General features: G+C 43.5%; 1 protein-coding gene across 5 annotated transcripts in view; it reads right to left on the bottom strand.

The window, feature by feature from the left end:
• Nucleotides 1–2,200: 2,200 nt before the first annotated feature.
• VPS72 (vacuolar protein sorting 72 homolog) overlaps nt 2,201–17,072 on the bottom strand; it is a 62,012-nt gene continuing 47,140 nt past the window's right edge. For 3 of the 5 annotated variants that reach the window (XM_068107995.2, XM_068107996.2, XM_068107997.2), the window contains exons 4-7: nt 12,773–12,905; nt 12,477–12,659; nt 10,594–10,738; nt 2,201–3,492 (exon numbers count right to left, since the gene is read on the bottom strand). In XM_068107995.2, coding sequence (XP_067964096.1) covers nt 3,120–3,492; nt 10,594–10,738; nt 12,477–12,659; nt 12,773–12,905 — 834 coding nt within the window. In that variant the 3' untranslated portion in view covers nt 2,201–3,119. The remainder of the gene's footprint in view (nt 3,493–10,593; nt 10,739–12,476; nt 12,660–12,772; nt 12,906–17,072) is intronic. The other 2 variants (XM_068107999.2, XM_078773415.1) reach the window with 1 other exon arrangement.

The raw sequence follows: 17,072 nt of genomic DNA, 5'->3' as shown, positions 1-17,072 counted from the left end.
ACCAAAGGAACGATTAATCATGTGTGCTGATAAGATATAAGTAGAGATCTATTTTAAGAGCAACAAGGTAGGGAGGTAGGTTGAAAAAGAATTATAAATAGAAAATGAAAATGTAATCGAGATTCTGCAGTAATTTCTTACCTGGTGACTATGCCTTGGTCTCCAGTGAAAGCTGCAGGGAGCAGCACCTCCTGCGGGGTGGTATATTGGCCTCCAAATTCAGCAGATAATTACATCGTCATGATTACCTGTATAGAAACGCTTCTGCAAGTGTCCCCAAGTCAAGCAGTCAGCTTGCAGGGCCGCACACACAAGTAGGAATTGACTGGGTCATATTAAATGAACACCTTCATCATTTGGGTTTCGACCCATTAAGATCAGTACTCCAAGGAATATGGGAATGATGTATAGAATTTTAAATTTCATCACACACACTTGAGTCGTGATACGTGGTCACTGTGATGGGTAAGAAACCCAAGGGGTAAATTTTTGCCTCGAAGCACTACTGCAATGTGTATATGTGTAAGGTTATACGGGTAGCTGTACACGGAGTGCGCGATATTCACCAAATGAGGAGGTTCAACAGCTGAAAGTGGAGAAAGGAGGCCTTTGTGCCGTGCCCGAGGCAGGCTCGCTGCCTCCCAAGAGGTACATTTGAGACGGAAAAGCAAGTCGCACATAGCTCAGTAATTTGAAGACAGGCATGGAACCTGCCAGCTGTTGAAAAGTTTGCGAAGAAGCGGTAAAATCACCCGAGTCAGGCCACAGGAATGCGCTCCCTTAACCATCTATGCGCAATTAACGGGACTCTAAAATTCCCAGCGGTTTTCCTTTCAATCCGATTTTTTTTTTGGAAAGCATAAGGGTCTATAATGTTTTCTCCACCCCCCTCACCTCCCCTCACTCCTCCAACCCCCTCCATTCCCCCTGCTGCTCCGCTTTTCAGACGGAAGATTGGATAGACAGGTCGACGTGATGTCTTTCCTCTGCAGGGTGTTTGGCGAGCAGGGGGAGTCGCTGAAGCTTCATAATCCTTAATCGGCTCGGAATTGGGTGGGCTGGCGATGCGAGGAATAATCCTTGGAGCGAACGCTTCGAGAAACGCAGGTAATTAGTGCTAATAAGCCAAGAACGAAAATGATGTTTTCCTTCCTGCTGAGTTGTATCCATATTCAACAAAATTGGTTTTGCCATCGAAATTGATTCATCAAATCCAAACACGTTAAAAAAAAAAATACATTTTTTTTTTAAACGAGACAAAAAATAATTAAATCTCGCGTGAAATCGCTTTTTATCACTGTTTCTTAAAGGGCACTTATAAACTGTCGAATACAAAACTCAAATTTAATACTTTGATCAACATATTTAAAGGACTAAATTTACATGAGCCATCAAATAATTTGGTTCCAATTGCACAATGTACACCAGAATTTCGAAGATCAAGAAAATCACAAATCAATTAGGCATGCAGACTGTTGCCAATGTTATAAGAGACAGCCAACTTTGGATCCTTGTTTCATCAAAAACAGAAAGCTACTGACATCTAGTGGAATTGGTACAAAATCTAATGAAAATAATAAGGAGAATAAATTTGTTTTTGCCCTCGCTTTTGAGCCGTCTAGCACTGGTCCAATTCCAAGACAGCTATAAACGGCTGGATTGGCACCGACTGGCATATGGGATGTCTGTGATGGACAGTAGGTTTGGTGTTCCTCCTGCCACCATAAGTTGGTGGGCATCAAGGACCCCACAGTGTTTTTCACGAATAGGCGAGTTACCATCGGGTTACCATGAACACATGACAAATTCCTGCCAAAATCACCTTGAGTTGTACATCTTGCCTGGCCAGCCAGTTCATTAAAGATGTTGGGCCAAAAAAAAGGTGACTTGCTGATCCCACAGGGATATGCGAATATTCAGCCATTGAAGGGTAGTAGTGATCTAATTGGTGGTAGTAGTACTGAATAAAAGTTAGAAAAATAATTCCAAAGAAATATTAGAGCGAAGTTGATGGCACGCCATTGCAAATCCCCATGCTTCCCAACTCAAGCAAAGTTGAAAGATGGTTCCACCAGGACCAGGAATGACCCAATATCAAATTTTGAGTTAGAATTTTTTTTCCCATTTTGACACCTGTGACCCGAAGACCTCACACCCAGGACATGAACCCATGTTAAAAAAACCCCCCAAAAAACCGGTACATATTTCCCATCTCTCAATTTTTATTGTATGTACAAGGTTCCATTTGAAAATGTGTCCATAATTACATTTTCTGGATTCTGACTTTTTGATCCTACACCAGGGGATGGGGCCAAATATGGTACTGCTCTCGCATATTCTTGACATGATGATCATAACTAGCAAGTCTGGTGAATTTTCTGCCGTTTAAGAGGAGATAGTGTGACGGAGACAGACAGACGGAACCGATTACAAAAAAAGTGTGGATGGAATAATCATTCTTCACAAGGAGTAAATGATTATTTTATAGTAAAACATGCATCCATTCTGTAATCCAACTCTATTTATAATTTACATGAACAATGCGAAATTACAAGCTCAGCCCTAAACACAGGGGATCAAAGACAAATTATATTCATGGTAATTTTTTTCTTTTTGCTCAGCTTCTGTAAAATCAATGCACATTGTTCATCAAATTGCATTTCTCATCACGCACAATCTATACAGGTGTCAATCCACATCATGAGCAAAATTTCAAAAAAAATTATTACCAAATAACCTGAAATCATTCTGCACAAATGTAACACGATTTGTTTGATGCTGGACATCCTCAAACCAAGTTGAAGTCAGAACGTCACAGTAAAATAAGGCCAAATGTTTTGCATTACAGTCCAAACGTGTGCCAATTTTGGTTGAAATTCCTTCAGTGATACTCAAGTTGTCGCGGTAATAAAAAAAAACAAGAATGGACACGGGTGGATGGAAGGACAGCCGGCCTGACAACCCAAACACAACGCCTCCGGACTTCGGCTGCAGAGGCACAACAATGCAGCTTCAATTTGGGCAGACAATCAAACTGTAAAATCAATATTACAAAAAATAACCCAGATAATTAAAACAAATCAAGGCAAATCGTCCAGATGACAGACCTGAAGAGTAATCTATTTTGAGGAAATCTTTCCTTTGGGACGAGTGCTTCCCTCGCCAGCTTGAGTCGCACTAGTTGTCATAGTGGTGCTGGTGGAGCTGCTGGTAGATCCCGGCATGCCATGCGTCGCAATGTATGTACGGTATGCTTCACGGATGATCTTGAAGGCTCGCCGACTGGCATATGGGATGTCTGTGATGGGGTCTCGGTAGAGTGCTGGCTTGTGGGTTACGGGACACAGATCCCGTATGGGTACGCGCACTGGCTTTTGTACGGGAAAGTATTTCAAGAAAGTCTCATCATCGGAGAAGGTGATAAAATTCCTGGAACACCTCCCGGTCATGCTGCTGCTATTCCCAGGATGCATCTCGAGTTCTGCGTCCAGCCTGAATCGATGAAAAATTGAACACATGGGATGCAGAGGCAACAGCTCAAAACACACACAAAACAAATAATGCTACCAGGATTGACGAATCACATACACAAATACAAACAAATGTAGATATAGTAACGGTTCAAACAAATAATAAGTGAGAAATGATACCGACAACGCTCCTTTTGTCTAATATCTCCCATCTTACGAAGGTTAACGTCTGTTTTGTTTAAGTGTTTGAAGAAGAGTGAACCACAAGGCAGACTATAAATGTTGGCGAAGATTCTTTCCTTTTGAAAGATGCCTTGGACAATTTGGCACAAGACTTATTCTGTGGAGATTGTTCTTATAATTGACTCCAACAAGAAGACTCAAATTGAGTTTAAATGTGAGTTTGGACAGTACACTGCGCCCTGTACGGGGTCAACAGGTTCAGAGAAAAAGGCATTATCACAAATCTAAAAGTGCTGGAGAACCAACACATCCAGGGAATCCTCAAGATGTAAGGTCTCCTGAGAACATTGAACTTGTTCATGATTCAATAGGCAGAAACCCGAAGAAATCTCTCAGGCTTCGGAGTCAAGAGCTTGGTATTCGAACGGGAATCAGTGAGAGAAGTATTCTCATCCACGATGTGAAAGTATTCATACAGAATTCAGATTAAACAAATGGACTGCAGCCCATATGCAGAACAGTGACAATGTACCGGTGGTTTGCAGACAAGATTGAAGAAAGCCTAACTTCCTTCACAATGTCTGGTTTTATGATGAGGTCCATTTCCCTTTTTTATGGGTATGTCAACGCCAAGAACTGCGTATACTGAGGAGAGACACCGATCTAGTGCTCGAGCGACCTCTCCATTCAAAAAGACACACTGCCTGGGTTACAATCGGAAAACATGGAATCTTCGGCCCTTTATGGTTTGAGGACGACACAGGCACATTGCATCCAAGTTCTTTGGAAGTTTTGGAGGGCCGTAGGCAGGGGTTATGAGTGAGGAAAGATGGTTTCAACAGGATGGAGACACTCCACTTTAGGTTGGTCTTTATTTTTTTACTTTTAAAAGTTTAAGGTTCCATTTAAGGTCCCTGCCAAAAGGTTCCATTTGCCACAAAAACACTGTTAAATATTTTTGAAAAATATCAATATTTACAGGTCACCCAAGGCCTTGGAAGTTTTACCATGTACGTGTAAAATACATGTATAGGGGGAAGCTGTATTTTTTTTTTTTTGTATACAGAGTCGAGGCTCGTGAAAGAGCTAACATTTATCAAACAAACAAATCAAACAAACAAGCAAACAAAGTATATAAAAAGGGGAGCGGTCGACAAGATGGGGAGAGAAGGGGAGGAAGCACACACACACACAACATTTGAGAGCAGGGACATCGGGAGATGTGTGGGAGGGAGAGAGCCTGGGGGGAGGCAGGATAGGTATAAAACGCAAGGACACCAAGGACTTCCAGGAAAGAAGTCGGCACCTCAAAAAAGTGGATTTGGGGTGAAATTAGCAGGGGTAGAAAAGATCAAGGGTTTGGATTGGGGAAGATAAGAGATGGTGGTGAACAGCCGTTTTAAAGACCTGGAGGGAGGAGTGGGATTGAAGAGAGTGAGGGAGTTTGTTCCAGAGGCGGGAGAAAAGAGGAATGAAGGACTGAAGGAGTGAAGGTGAGCAGAGAGTCTTGATTTTGGCAGTTTAACCATAAGAGGGTTGCAGGCAGATCTTGTGCGACCTGTAGGAATATTTGCGGGACAGAGCCCAGAGAGAGCTGGGGGAGCAAGGCCGGAGAGGAGTCGGTAGAAGACAGAAAGACCACCAACCTGCTTGCGGTGAGTAAGTGAAAGGCCCTCGGAGATAGCGTCATCGCGGGAGATTCCAATGATTCTGAACGCTTTGGTTTCAACAGCGTGAAGACGAGCTAGGTGTGAGGCAGGAGCACCAGCCTAGAGGGGAGAGCATTACTCCATTGAGCTGCGGATGAAAGCCTTGTATGTGGTGAGGAGCTCAGGTGTGCCAAGGAAGGACTTCGCACGACGGAGGATGCCCAGTCGGCGACTGGATTTGGAGGCCAGCTTGGAAATGTGGTTTTCCCAGGAAAGATCATGGCAGATAGTGAGACCCAAAAGCTTGAGTGACAGAACTTCTTGGAGAGGATTATTCAGAAAGTAGATGGGAGGGTTGTCCAGTCGGTCTTTTCGGAGAGACATCGTAAGAGTGTGAGATTTGTCAGGATTGAAAGACATGTTCCACTTGTTTGCCCAGTCTGTGATTTTGTCCAGGTCTGCAGAGGGTGAGGAGGCTGCAGACTGCCGATCTGAGGGATGAGGAATGGAGCGGCAGAGAGTGGAGTCATCAGCAAAGAGATAGAGAGGATTTTCAAGAGAGTCAGAGAGATCATTGATGAAGACCAGAAAAAAGCACAGGGCCCAGAACACTGCCTTGGGGAACTCCAGCCTGACCAGGAAGCGGAGATGAGAGAAACCCATTCAGGGCCACACGTTGACTACGACTAGAGAGGAAGTCCGCCAGCCATGCGTGGAGATTTCCATGGATACCAAAGGAGGAGAGTTTGGTGAGCAGAGCGGGGTGCCAGACCGTATCGAAGGCACGTGATATGTCGAGGGAGACAGCTCTAATTTCCTGTTTGGCATTGAGGACCTCCATCCATTGTTGAGACAGCAGAAGCAGCATGTCCAGAATGGAGTGACGTGGTCTGAAACCAAATTGATGATCAGAGATCAAGCCATTGGAGAAGAGGAAAGATTTCATATCCGAAGCAATGATGGATTCCATGACTTTGCTGATAATTGGGAGAAGGCTAGGATCTGTTTTTTGGATATTGGATATTGCTAGGATCTGTTTTTGCACCGTTTTGTGTAAAGCGGTGATGTTGGCTGTTTCCAAGCAGATGGCAGTTGACCTTGAGCAAAAGAGAGGGTGAAGAGAACAGAGAGAGGGAGTGAAAGAGCGGAAGAACAGGATTTTAGGACCCGTGGGCTGATGCCCTCAGGTCCAGTTGCAGAATCAGAGTCGAGGGTTGACAGAAACTTTTCCACCTTGTCAGGAGGAAAGGACACGGAGTCCAAGAGCAGCTGGGTACGACTGGGTACAGAGAGGGATGGGTTTGAGAAACGTTATAACGGTAATATTGCACTATTCGTATATGTCAAGTAACATCACATATGCTTGACAGATTATTTGATGTATTAGGGTTTTTATTTGTTGAATTATGCTTTTACTATACCAAGTTTTGATGAGTATATGACATACACGGATAGTGCAACATTACCCAGTGCAACAGTTTTTCGTTCACATCTTTCTTATTTGTCTTGTTCAAATAATTCTTCTTCTTTCTTCCACAGATTGTTTTGTGACATCAAATGATGGCAGTTGCAACTAGAAATCACGTGAAAGTGTACCTTCTAGATTTGTACATTAAGGATGTCAGAGGGTCTAAACTTCCATCCAACAGACAAGCTCTGGGATACTTCCTGTTTCTCCACTGCGGAGGCATCGCAAAGGTGACGGCCAAGAAGATGTCTCGCCATTTATGGTATCTCTCAGAGGAGCTGGTGAGTCTCTCCCTCTTTGATGATGACATCGCACCAGACATCAAAGACCAGAGAGTGGAAGCAATGTCGAAAAATAAAGGTGAAGAGGAACCAGCAAAAAAGTCACAGTGGTAATGGATACCCAGGATGGCAAAACACTGTCAACGTTTGCTACTACCATCACAACATTGCTCTTCAAGAAACTGAAGATTCCCGATTCCTTTCTCCATCTTCCAGCAGCACAGTGGGAGGAAGATGAAGACTGCCAGACTGCCAGAGCTGTTGTGAAGTCACTGATCGTGACAAACGTGTCTCTGGAAAATCCTCTCTATCTCTGATGACTCCACTCCACTCTCTGCCGCTCCATACCTCATCCCTCAGATCGGCAGTCTGCAGTCTCCTCACTCTCTGCAGACCTGGACAAAATTCACAGACTGGTCAAACAAGTGGAACATGTCTTTCAATCCTGACAAATCTCACACTCACGATGTCTCTCCGAAAAGACCGACTAGACAACCCTCCCATCTACTTTCTCAACAATCCTCTACAAGAGGTTCTGTCACTCAAGCTTTTGGGTCTCACTATCTGCCATGATCTTTCCTGGGAAACCACATTTCCAAGCTGGCCTCCAAAGCCAGTAGCCGACTGGGCATCCTTCATTGTGCGAAGTCCTTCCTTGGCACACCTGCGCTCCTCACCACACACAAGGCTTTCATCCCCATCTCAATGGAATACTGCTCTCCCGTCTGGGCCGGTGCTCCTGCCTCACACCTAGCTCGGCTTCACGCTGTTGAAACGAAAGCTATCAGAATCATTGGAATCTCCCACGATGAATCTAACTCCAAGGGCCTTTCACTCACTCACCGCAGGCAGGTTGGTGTTCTTTCTGTCTTCTACCGACTCCTCTCCGGCCTTGCTCCCCCAACTCTCTCTCTGTGCTCTGTCCCCCAAATATTCCTACAGGTCGCACAAGATCTGCCAGCAACCCTCTTATGGTTAAACTGCCAAAATCAAGACTCTCTATTCACCTTCACTCTTTCATTCCTCTTTTCTCCTGCCTTTGTAACAAACTCCCACACTCTCTTTACTCCCTCTCCTCCCTCCAGGTCTTTAAAACAGCTGTTCACCACCATCTCTTGTCTTCCCCCATCCAAAACCATGATCTTTTCTTCCCCCATTAAAACACCCCAAATCCACCTCTTTCAATCAACAACTTCTTTTCTGAAATTCATAGTCATGAAATTCCTTGTAGTATTCATTTGCTTTATACCGTGTACCTCTCCCTCCTACCCTCCCCCTTCCACAGATCTACCGACGTCCTTGTTCTCCACTGTTGTTGTGCTTGTGTGCTTCGCTCCCCCACCCTCTTGTTTCCTGCTCCCTTCATTGTATGTTTTATGGGTCTGTGCATGTTTTCATGTTCAATGTGTTAGCTCTTACACAAGCCTCGATTCTGTATACAAAAAACCCCAAAAAAACAACAAGGAAAGACCGAATGTATCACGGTTCACAGACAAAAATGCATATTTTAGTATGAATCCCAAAGTAGACGAGAACGACACTCGGTAGAGCGCATACCTCCACAAGACTGAACAGTTAACATTTTGTTTCCCACTGATTGGCCGGATCTGCATCCGGACCTGAACAAAAATCTAATCGGCTTGTTCTAGCACCTACCCAACTCATCCACCAAGTTTCATCCAAATCCGTCCACAACTTTTGAAATATGATGCTATATTTTGTTTTTGACCCTATTTCTCAATGGTGAAGAATCACTTGAAAAATTAAAAAAGTCCTCGTATCCGGATCTGGATCTTCACCAAAATCGAATCATTTGGTGCTCGTCACATACCCAACCGGTCCACTAAGCTTCATCCGGAGCCGTCCATAACTTTTTGAGATACCCTGCTCACAGGCAAACGGGGGTAAAGATTTTCTATTAACAGGTTATTCTGTTTTTCGTAGCACACATTGTCAGCATCATTCTTTGGAATCATCCATCGACTGTTGATCTATCATTTTCCTCTCACTGGGTATCGCTGGAATTTGACGGCAGCAATCTCAACATGGTGACTGGGAATCATTTGCAGGCATGGCAAAAGGCACTTAAGTGTGCATGTCGACCTTTGGTGTTGGGATGACTCGGTGTTTTGGAATAAAAGAAGTATAAATCTTTTTTTTTTGGAATAAAAGAATAAGCCCAAGACATAAATCATATGTGGTATATCTGTACTGTATAGTATGTGCCCATCACTCCAACACAGGGAAAGCTCATCCCATGTACAAAGGTACGTCAATGTCACCACATTTACCATTGCCAAATTATGAGAACTTTATTTTTCATTGTTGTACACTGGGATAATACTTTCAACTGTGTTAAATACAGTAAGTCCTGATTTACGTCGTCTATTCGGGTCGTTTTTGTGGAACTGTTCTATTTTCCCGGCGCCTTGATCGCACCATCTTGGCCCCAGGCACCTCAGGGATGACTTCTTCAATCTGGATTCGCCGAGCGGCTCATCCGAAAGCCTGACCAGGGCCAGGACACCACTGTATTGCTCCGGACTTGCCTCCCCTTTTCCATCTCAGCCCAAAAGTTATTTGAGCAATCCGTCCCAGCCATGAAGACCTGCCTCTCCCTTCCTCCACAATGAAATTGTCTATTTGTGTGCATTCACTATTTAAATAGTGCTCTGTATCAATTTATTTAATTTTTGTCTCTAATGTCTCATACTGCTGTGTTCATGATTACTTTGATTGTAAAGTTGACAAATATGCTCCTGTAAATTTAATAAATCAAACAATCTTTTGTCTTATTGCTCATTCGGAGTTACTTCTCCTTAAATGTAATTGCTCGCTAAGGAGAACATTTTGGAGAGTGATCACTTGCTCACCTGCATTTTGCTCAAAACGAGCTCTGCTTTTATATTTACTACACATGCCTGGATCCTAACTATGTAACCATGTGTACATATAGGCCTCAATCAACTCATTCAAACTGAGCTTTCTTTCTCTTTCTCTCTCTCTCTTTGTAGAACACATTCCTACCTCACTTCTCTCCCACACCTACCTGCATTGAGTGCAGATGCATGGTGGTTAACTCCTACCCCCATGAAACTCCACACCTATTTGCAGATTGCTATGCTTCATTCCCACTCTCCTCTCATCCTCTTTTTGCATCCTCATGCTGTCTACTCCTCCGTCACCCCACTCTTCCATGAGCAGACTTTGTTGATAAAAATAAATGAATTTAAAAAAAAAGTATTTGAACAAAATGAACTCTGCAAGAGAACGTATCACACAAAGGGAAACTGACATTTGTGCAAATGACGTCTGCTGTGATCAATCGGTTTGACCTGAACAGGTAACCAAACAGGCTATAATATTCATGGTGAACATTCGCTTCAAATGTGAACTTTTGTGAGCTTGCGCAATCTGCATTCCAATATTTTGCATTTATTTAATGCCTAACATATATAAATAATAAACAATGAAGAACTGTCATGAAATAAATTTAAAAAAATCTACACGCATGACAACCGTATAATGTGACCACAACTCACCCTTCCACATCGACGTTCTCTTCTTTAACCGACACCTCGGTGACCAATGGCATACTGAGCGAATAGTAGCGAATCATAGGCCCCGTACACTGTTTCTTTTTCAGGACCTGTTTCTTTTTGTCCGCTTCCAGGCGCTCGTAATTCTCTGCAGAACATCAACAAATTACATTCGTAATACAATGGACAAAAACAACAGGAAGTGAATTGAGGTATGCGAACCGCCTGGGAAGTGAGGGGAGGATGACATTTTGGGTGTCAACCCTTTTTCAGAGTAATCGACCCTTATATAAAACAGTATCTGTGTATTTGTCTGTCCCATTCATAACGACAATTTGAGTAGGGTTTTAAAGGCCAATCTTTTAACCTGACTGTGTTCACTACGGTCCATTTTAATTTTCCAGACTGGTTACTTGAAAAAACAATCAATATGTAGACAACTGCGTCAGTGATAGATTCCTTAAAATAGAATGTAGAACTGAACGTTACTGGAAAAGTGCAATGCCCTATATTATCAGACCATTGAATGATGACACGAATGCTCTTAGTTTGATTCATATGTTGTTCTGTTGTGATTGTCCTATTTATTACCTTCAGTTTTAGTTTTATTTGTACATCACTCATAATTCAGCCTTGTGGCTATTGATTGACCACTCATTTCTGCATTGTGATGATGCATATGGCTGCCGAAGCAGTTTCCTAGGCTATTGGGCACAATCCTGGACGGGTTGCCACTCCAACGCAGGATACCTGAATGGCTCATTCATCCCAGTAACCTGGTACTCATTTTGCCGACCTCGGAAGGATGACAGGCTGAGTCAACCCACCTGGTGTTAATTCAACGGCATAAGAGGGGCTTGAACTCAGGACCCTGAGATCTCAAGCCAGTCACCTTAACTGTTAAGCCAACACCAGGCTTCCTTGTGGTTATGATTTGATAATAAAACCATGAACCATGAACCATTAATTTTAATTTCACACATTTTTATAGCCACTATTGGATCCAAGAACACACAAGTATAGTCACACACATGTTTCACACTGTCATGGAGGAGATGTAGCTTCCTACACAGAAACTAATGGGAAAATCTCCCAGAAAAACCTGTACTTGAGCTTAGAAAAAGGTTATTAGAAAATATATCACCCTCGAGTCCAGAAATCAAACACTTACATAAACAGATTGTCTTTCCCATCTCTTCTCTCCCTATTCCAACAATAAATTCCAATGAAAAGGGGCGATGAGAAAAGCCCTTACCACCTCCAGTGCTGTAGCGGCTAAAATTCCTTGAGGTATTGTATTGTTGCTAATGTATATGGCATCGTTCAGGAAATCTGGTTGCTTTTTTGCATATGGCAAATCTCAGTTCACAGAATACCAATTAGTAGAGGTTTAAAATGGGTGTTGCACCTCAGGGAACTGTTTACTCCAGCAAAACTCCACCTTGTTCAGAAATAAATAGATAAAATGTAAAATGCCTACATCGATTTAGTTGGCACTTGGACTTTTTTGGGGGGGGGGGGGGGGGGAGGGGGAAGGGTGGTTGAAATGAAAGTGGTCTTTCATCAAGCTGAGCACATTTTCAATCTTCGGTTTGTAATGATCACATCAGGTTGCATTTAACTCTGCACTCCAAGAGGCGTTTCATATCCTAGTGGCAATTGCATTGATATCCTTGACACAAAACAAGACCATTTTCTGGCCATTTCCCCATCTCCTTACTTTTCCTCTCATTTCTTCAGCCATGATGCAAAGAAGTATTTGGATATTGCTGAAATGGTTGTTTCTAAGCCTGTTGAAAGTTATTAGATTGTAAAACGGTGATCTCATAGCAATGGTGAATGGATAACAGCGGCATTTTGAATCTAATGATGACAAAACAAGTTACCGAGAGAGCGCAGATTCATTTCCTCAGTGACGCGTGCCTCCGCCAGGAGCTGTTCCTGCGTGAGATAACCATTCTCTTCATAGAGCTTCTTGCGCTGTCTCTTCGGCAGCTCTTCGCGCTCCTTCAGCCGCAGGTATGTCTGGCGCGTGCACTCAGCCGTAGAGTGCCGCAGACCCGTACGTGCTGCAGAACACAGCAAACAAAACCAAAGTTTAGACCGGGGATATGGGCATTCTGTCGATGTCTTAGCACATCTTCAATGTCACATGCAGTGATAATAATAACCTTTTCAATACCAGAGCTCACAGATGAATTGATGTTAAAATCGAAACATTCTCGTCTGTTGTCCTCTGGACTCTGGGGGGATTCCTCATATTCTTGTGGTGGTTTCTTCACCTTCACCTTTGGCTTGCTGGCTTTCATAGGTTCCTGAAACACAAAGATGGGATAATGTTGAAGCATCAATGACAACAAGCCCTCACATACACGACCTGACAAAAAGAAAATCCTTCAACAGTTGTGAAAATAAACAATTAAGCCAGTCATTCACTGAAGGCAATCAAGCTGTGCGGATGCTGGGCGATTCATGTTAGTATCAACGGAAGTTTGTGCAAAAATCATTTTGAGGTTACACCACACAATAGATGATGTCCCATATGATTCATTCTTTTATTTTTATGCCTCCGCCCCCGAAGGTGGCCGGAGGCATTATGTTTTTTTTAAATATACATGTATCGAGATTAATTGAAAAGCAGAACAGGAGGCAAAGGGTCAATAGACACAAAGTTGGGCAAAGTGAAAACAGGAGGATAAGAACGTACGCATGCCATGCTGAGTGGACACTTGCACTTCGGGGTGAACCAAAAATGTAGGGGCCCCAGGTCCCACCTTTTGTTTTTTGGCTGAAGTACTAGTTTATGGGCTTTTCTCAATGAATAGTTACGAATCATATTAAACTTTTTGTTCCAGTTCCCTTTCAATACGAGAGAGGGGGAGAGTGAGACAAAGAGAGGGGGAGAGTTTAGGAAATTGCCAAGTTTAGCTGCGTCTGATGTCGCACACCTTCGAATACACATGAAGTGCCTGATGGAATTACTTGAAAACTCGTCGTTGTACTTTGCCTTTGCCGGTAAAAACACAAAAATTCTGCACTTGCAGACTTTGTGGGAGGTATGGAGTGGGTTCTTCGCTGGTGTGTAAAAAATGAATACATGGAAAGTGTAACTAGAACCGCTCGCAGAATAGGCCTATTCATGAACATACACTATGAAGGGGAACTGTTTCCGATTGCTACACAAGTTTTACTACTCATGAATATTCATGACCAATCTCAAGACTCATTGCTCACCTTCACTCTTTCATTCCCTTTTCCCACATCTGGAACAACCCCTCCCTGCAACCCCTCTCCCCCACTCTCTTCAATCCCACTCCTCTTTCCAGGTTTTCAAAACAGCTGTTCACCACCATCTCATATCTTCCCCCATCCAGAACCTTGATCTTTTCTACCCCCGTTAATCCACGGCAAACCCACCTCCTTCAAATTCCCTGTTTTCTTTCTTGAAATCCCCTGTAGTGTCCATCTTTTTTATCCATGCACCCCTTCAGCCCCAGCTCCTTGTTATCCCATGCTCCAGCCCTCTCTCTTCCACAGATCTCCTGATGGCCCTGTTCTCTACTGTTGTTGTACTTCCCTCTCTCTCTCCCCCTATTGTCTCCCGCTCCTTTTATTATATGTTATTTGTGTTAGCTCTCATACAAGACAAATTATACAAAAAAAAAAACCATCCTAGAAGTTCCTGAACGAATTCAGATACTACCGTTTAATCACGACAACAACAACAACAACATGCATTTTAAAGGCCATTTTCCCTGCTAGAGCGGGGGTTAGCCTTGCGGTCCCCATGACAATCTTCTCCATTTTGCCTTATTTTCTGCATCTCTCCTTGTTAACCCCCTTGCCCGCATTTCTTCTTCCACCATCTTTAGCCAAGTCTTTCTCGGTCTTCCCCGTCTTCTACTTCCTTCTACATTCATTTCCATCACTCTTCTCAACCAGTCACTTTCATCCTTCCTCAACACATGACCAAACCATCTCAACCTGTTCCTCTTCACAGCATCAATCACAGGCTCTATTCCCATCATCTTTCGCAATTCATCATTTGTCTTCCTCTCTCTCAACGATACTCCGCACATCTGTCGAACCATTCGCATTTCCACCTTTTCCAACCTTCGTTGCTGCTCTACGTTCATTACCCATGTCTCGCTCCCATAAATCAAAACACTTCTCACACATGCAGCATACACCTTTCCCTTCAGCTTCAACGACACTCCCCTCATCATCAGCACGCCACTCAATTCCCGAAACTTCTTCCATGCACATCTCACTCGAGCAACCGTTGCCGAGTCTGAGCCACCTTCTCCATTCAGCATGTCTCCGAGGTAGCAAAATGTTTTCACATCTTCCAGCTTCACGCCGTCTCCAAGATCCAACTCAACGTTTCCTCCATCTGCAGCTCCCTCTGTGCACACCTTACATTTGAATGTAGCTGCCACACTGGTTAATGACCCTCTCAGACCACTACATTTTTGATGAACCCACTCAGCGCACATTGTACACTGAATGGAGTTCACTCCGACACCCTTCCTACACACATAGGCCATCAGCCAGACCCCCAAAATAGGGTCCATTGGTACCAAAATGAGGGAGTAAGCCTAATATTGATTTTTGGATAGGTCTTTACCCCTAGAATATGAAAATATGTGATAGCAAATTCAACCATGTAGCTAAATGGGTGTTATCACTTCATTTTCAAAATGGCCGCCAAAATGCATGTTTTTCTATTAAAAACACCATGTTTCATATTCTTTTAGGAATTTGTAACAAATAGCATTGCGTTTTGAGATGTTTAAGACTTTACAACTCTCTTAAAGTATGAAATACATCATCTGAACTTTAATCCAAGAAGATAGAATCCAATATGGCGCCCAATTTCACAAAATGGCTGCCATCATAGCAACAACTTTATGCACAAAATATGCACGAAAATAACTGGCATTCAGTAGATTTGCAAGTATACACATGGAAAAAAGTATCGCACCACCACGTATTTTCGACATAGTGGAAATGTATCGATGGAATTAATACATTTCACCCATTGAAATGTATCAATGGGTGATAAGGATAACACATTTAGCTACATCGTTGAATTTGCTATCACATATTTTCTTATTCTAGAGGTAAAAACCTTGTCAAAAATCATTATTAGCCTTACTCCCTCAATTTGGTACCGGTTGACCCCCCTAGCTGATAGCCTAACAGCACAGGGCCACTTCCCAGTTCTTTCCACCTCACCACATGCTTTTCCACTTGCCATCACCTTCGTCTTTCCGATATTCACCTTCAGACCTTTTGTCTCCATACATTCCTTCCACGTGTTCATCTTTTCCTTCAGTCCATCCATACTTTCCGCAATCAACACCAGATCATCTGCATACAACAACTCCCACGGTAAACCCTCCTTTACGTTCTGAGCCAGCACCTCCATCACAGCTACAAATAGTAGTGGACTTAGTACCGACCCCTGATGCACTCCCACCTTCACCTCAAACTCACCACTGTTCCCGTCCTTCGTCCTTACAGCTGTGCGCGCTCTTTTGTACATTGCCATCACTACTCTGATCAACCATTCCTCCACTCCTAACTTCCTCAATGCCCATGTCAATACTTTGCGTGGAACCCGATCGAATGCTTTCTCCAGATCAACAAACCCAAGAAACAACTTCTTCCTCTTCTCCATGTACTTCTCCTGCAACTGCCTCACAATGAAAAGCACGTCTGTCGTTCCTCTTCCTGGCATGAATCCAAACTGCATTTCGTCGATCTTCACTTTCTTCCTTATCCACCTCTCCAACGCCTTTTCCAATACCTTCATTCCATGCTCCAATAACTTTATCGCTCGGTACGAGCCACACTCCAGAAGGTCACCTTTCCCCTTGTATAGAGGGACGAGGGTACTCAGTTCCCAATCCACTGGAATGCGGCCTTCTTTCACCACCAGATTACAGATCTCTGTCATTCTCTTCACACCCCAACTTCCTGCTGCCTTCAACATATCTCCCACAACTCCCGTGAGCCCTCCCACTTTTCTACCCTTCATTGCTTTTATCGCTTCCTCAACTTCCTTCTCAGTTATCTTCTCTGCCGGTCCTAAAACTGGGTTACTCTCTATGTTGCCATCCCATTCATTCTCTGTATTCAACAGCATTTCCATATATCTTTTCCATCTTCCTTTAATTCCATCTGGGTCGACAACGATTTGTCCCACTTCATCCTTCAAGCAACTCACCCCATCACATCACACCTCTCTTTCGCTATCTGCTTTGCAATCCTGAATACTGCTTTCTGACCCTCTTCCGAATCCAAGCGTCCTCCGAACATTTTCCTACATGCCTCCTGCGCCTTTGCTACCTCTTTCTTTGCAGCCTTCCTGGCTGCCTTATAACTTTCATGCTCTGCTGTTTCTGCTCCCGTACCCTTCACCTTCTGCCACTCCTTGAACTTCTTCCTCTTCTCGTCAATGCTCTTTCCAACTTCAT

The sequence above is a fragment of the Myxine glutinosa genome, chromosome 2 (assembly GCF_964187855.1).
Source record: "Myxine glutinosa chromosome 2, kmMyxGlut1.1, whole genome shotgun sequence".
Lineage (NCBI taxonomy): Eukaryota > Metazoa > Chordata > Myxini > Myxiniformes > Myxinidae > Myxine > Myxine glutinosa.
The sequence above is the reverse complement of the archived record's forward strand: the minus strand, read 5'-3'. Positions and strand labels throughout refer to the sequence as shown.